The sequence below is a fragment of the Cucurbita maxima genome, unplaced genomic scaffold (assembly GCF_002738345.1).
Source record: "Cucurbita maxima cultivar Rimu unplaced genomic scaffold, Cmax_1.0 Cma_Scf00016, whole genome shotgun sequence".
Lineage (NCBI taxonomy): Eukaryota > Viridiplantae > Streptophyta > Magnoliopsida > Cucurbitales > Cucurbitaceae > Cucurbita > Cucurbita maxima.
Window position 1 is genome coordinate 4,719,610 of NW_019272032.1, and position 2,011 is coordinate 4,721,620.

The following is a 2,011-nucleotide window of genomic DNA, read 5'->3' on the forward strand; positions in this document are numbered from 1 at the left end:
TTTTTTTTTTTTTTTTTTTTTTTTTTTTTTTGGGAATGAGTGAATATTTTGACCCTAAAATGATATATCAGTTAAAATAAGAAGAGAAAAAAAAAATATATATATATATATATATAAACAAAACAAAATGACCAAACTGGATGTTATTATTATTATTACTATTTTTTTTTATTTTTTAGTTAATAATATGAAAATGAGAATATTCAAATTTATTATAACATCATTATATTAATACACTGAATCTCGTAATTTTAAAATGCAATAGCTCCCCATACCTTATTATAAACCAGGAAAGATTTACACTCCTAATAATTTACCTTCAAAATATCTTAATAATTTATGTAATCAATATAAAATACAGCAAAGCCTCTCTCTCTCTCTCTCTCTCTCTCTCTCTCCCCCACTTGAAACAGGCTCGAGAGACTCCCCATTTCCTGTCTCTCTCTAAAACCCCTCTTATATTCTGTCCTGCCGACGCTCAACTCCTGTTGGGATTTTATTGTCTCCGCAATGTCCACTGTCCACCCATCTCCATATGCCTTCACTGAAACTTCCATTCTGGCCTCCGATTCCGCTCACGCCACTTTACGGCCATGGCGGGAGCTTCTCCAGCCGCTCTCCTCCTTCACTCGCCCTTCATCCCTTGGCGAAGCATCAATTCGTTGTAAGCGCAATCTCAAGTACTTTCGTGCCAATTACACTCTCGTCGTCCTGCTCATTCTCTTTTTCAGCCTCCTCTGGCACCCTGTTTCCTTGATCGTGTTCTTGATCGTGTTCGTTGCCTGGTTCTTCCTTTACTTTTTCCGGGATCAGCCGCTGGAGTTGTTTCATCTTGTCGTTGATGATCGAGTTGTGTTGGCTGTGCTTGGAGTGGTCACGATTGTCGTCTTGCTGTTGACGGATGTGCTGTTGAATGTATTGCTTTCGATTTTGATTGGGGTTTTTCTTGTGCTGATACACGCCGCCTTTAGAGTTACGGAGGATTTGTACATCGACGAGCAAGAAGTCGCCGATGGAGGACTGCTTTCCGTTGTCGGCAGTCCGACTCGGACAGGGTATAGCCGAGTCTAGAGATATCACTGGTTCATTTTTTGCTAGGTTATGGATGATGATCTCGCCTCGTCTGATCCAAGTTCTTCGAGATTTTCCATTGACCGCTTCTTTCATTCAAACGGTGATTGATCTTGCTGCCCAATTCAAAATTCGAATGAGCATAATAAGGAACCCAGCTTCTCTCTCTCGCCGTCACCAGGAAATCCGGTTTGCTACACCTCTGAGTTGATTTGGCGACCATTTTTTATGCCCATTAAATTTCAGGGCCTTGCTTTTTAGTTATTTCTTATTTGTTCAAAATGTTCGTACATGTAGTGTTAGTTTACAGTAGCGTTGCACGGAGTTTTGCTATGTTAAATCCTAGATTTTTATCCCGACACTACTTTTATTTGGGTGTGATTTGGTTGCAATGTTGGGTTTGGTGTGTTCTTTATTTTTGGAAGGAAGAAAGAAATGGCAAATAGTGGATCTTAATTTGGTTTTCAATGTCTTGTTAATACATACTATTTCTGACATTTTTTGTTGGTTTTTTGGCGTTCCTTCTCTTCGTTGTACTGGAAGGTTTTTGGGTATACTTGTAGATTCATATAAAATAAAGTGGCATATAATGTTGACTATAAATTTAATCCATCATTTACTCTGAATTGTATGAATTCAAGTTGATTGTGAAGAATAGATACTAGATAGCATTAGATGAGCCTTTCCAAAGTTTCAGAGAGAACATTCGCTGAGATTTAATCCGTGACAGGATGTGATGTCAATAATGATTCTTATGTTTGTTAGGTTTTGAAATGCTTTGGTTCGACATTTCTTGATTGGATGTTCATCTTTGTCGAATTGTAGATCGATAGAGTTGTGATGTGGATCAGTAGGGCAAGTATGGGATGGCTCAGCTTAATAGCTGGATCATCTACCATTAACCTTTTTTTTTTTTTTTTTTTTCTTTTTCCTTTTTTTT

General features: G+C 37.8%; 1 protein-coding gene across 1 annotated transcript; it reads left to right on the top strand.

Annotated features, from left to right (window-relative positions):
• Window positions 1-369: 369 nt before the first annotated feature.
• On the top strand, window positions 370-1,574 carry LOC111491000 (PRA1 family protein F3-like). Its single transcript, XM_023139708.1, has one exon. It carries the CDS (start codon window positions 511-513, stop codon window positions 1,069-1,071), a length of 561 nt encoding a protein of 186 aa, XP_022995476.1. The 5' UTR covers window positions 370-510; the 3' UTR covers window positions 1,072-1,574.
• The last annotated feature ends 437 nt before the right edge of the window (window positions 1,575-2,011 follow it).

Bases quoted from the DNA above. Each gene is read 5' to 3' on its own strand.
- LOC111491000 (XM_023139708.1), top strand. From the start codon at position 511: ATGTCCACTGTCCACCCATCTCCATATGCCTTCACTGAAACTTCCATT.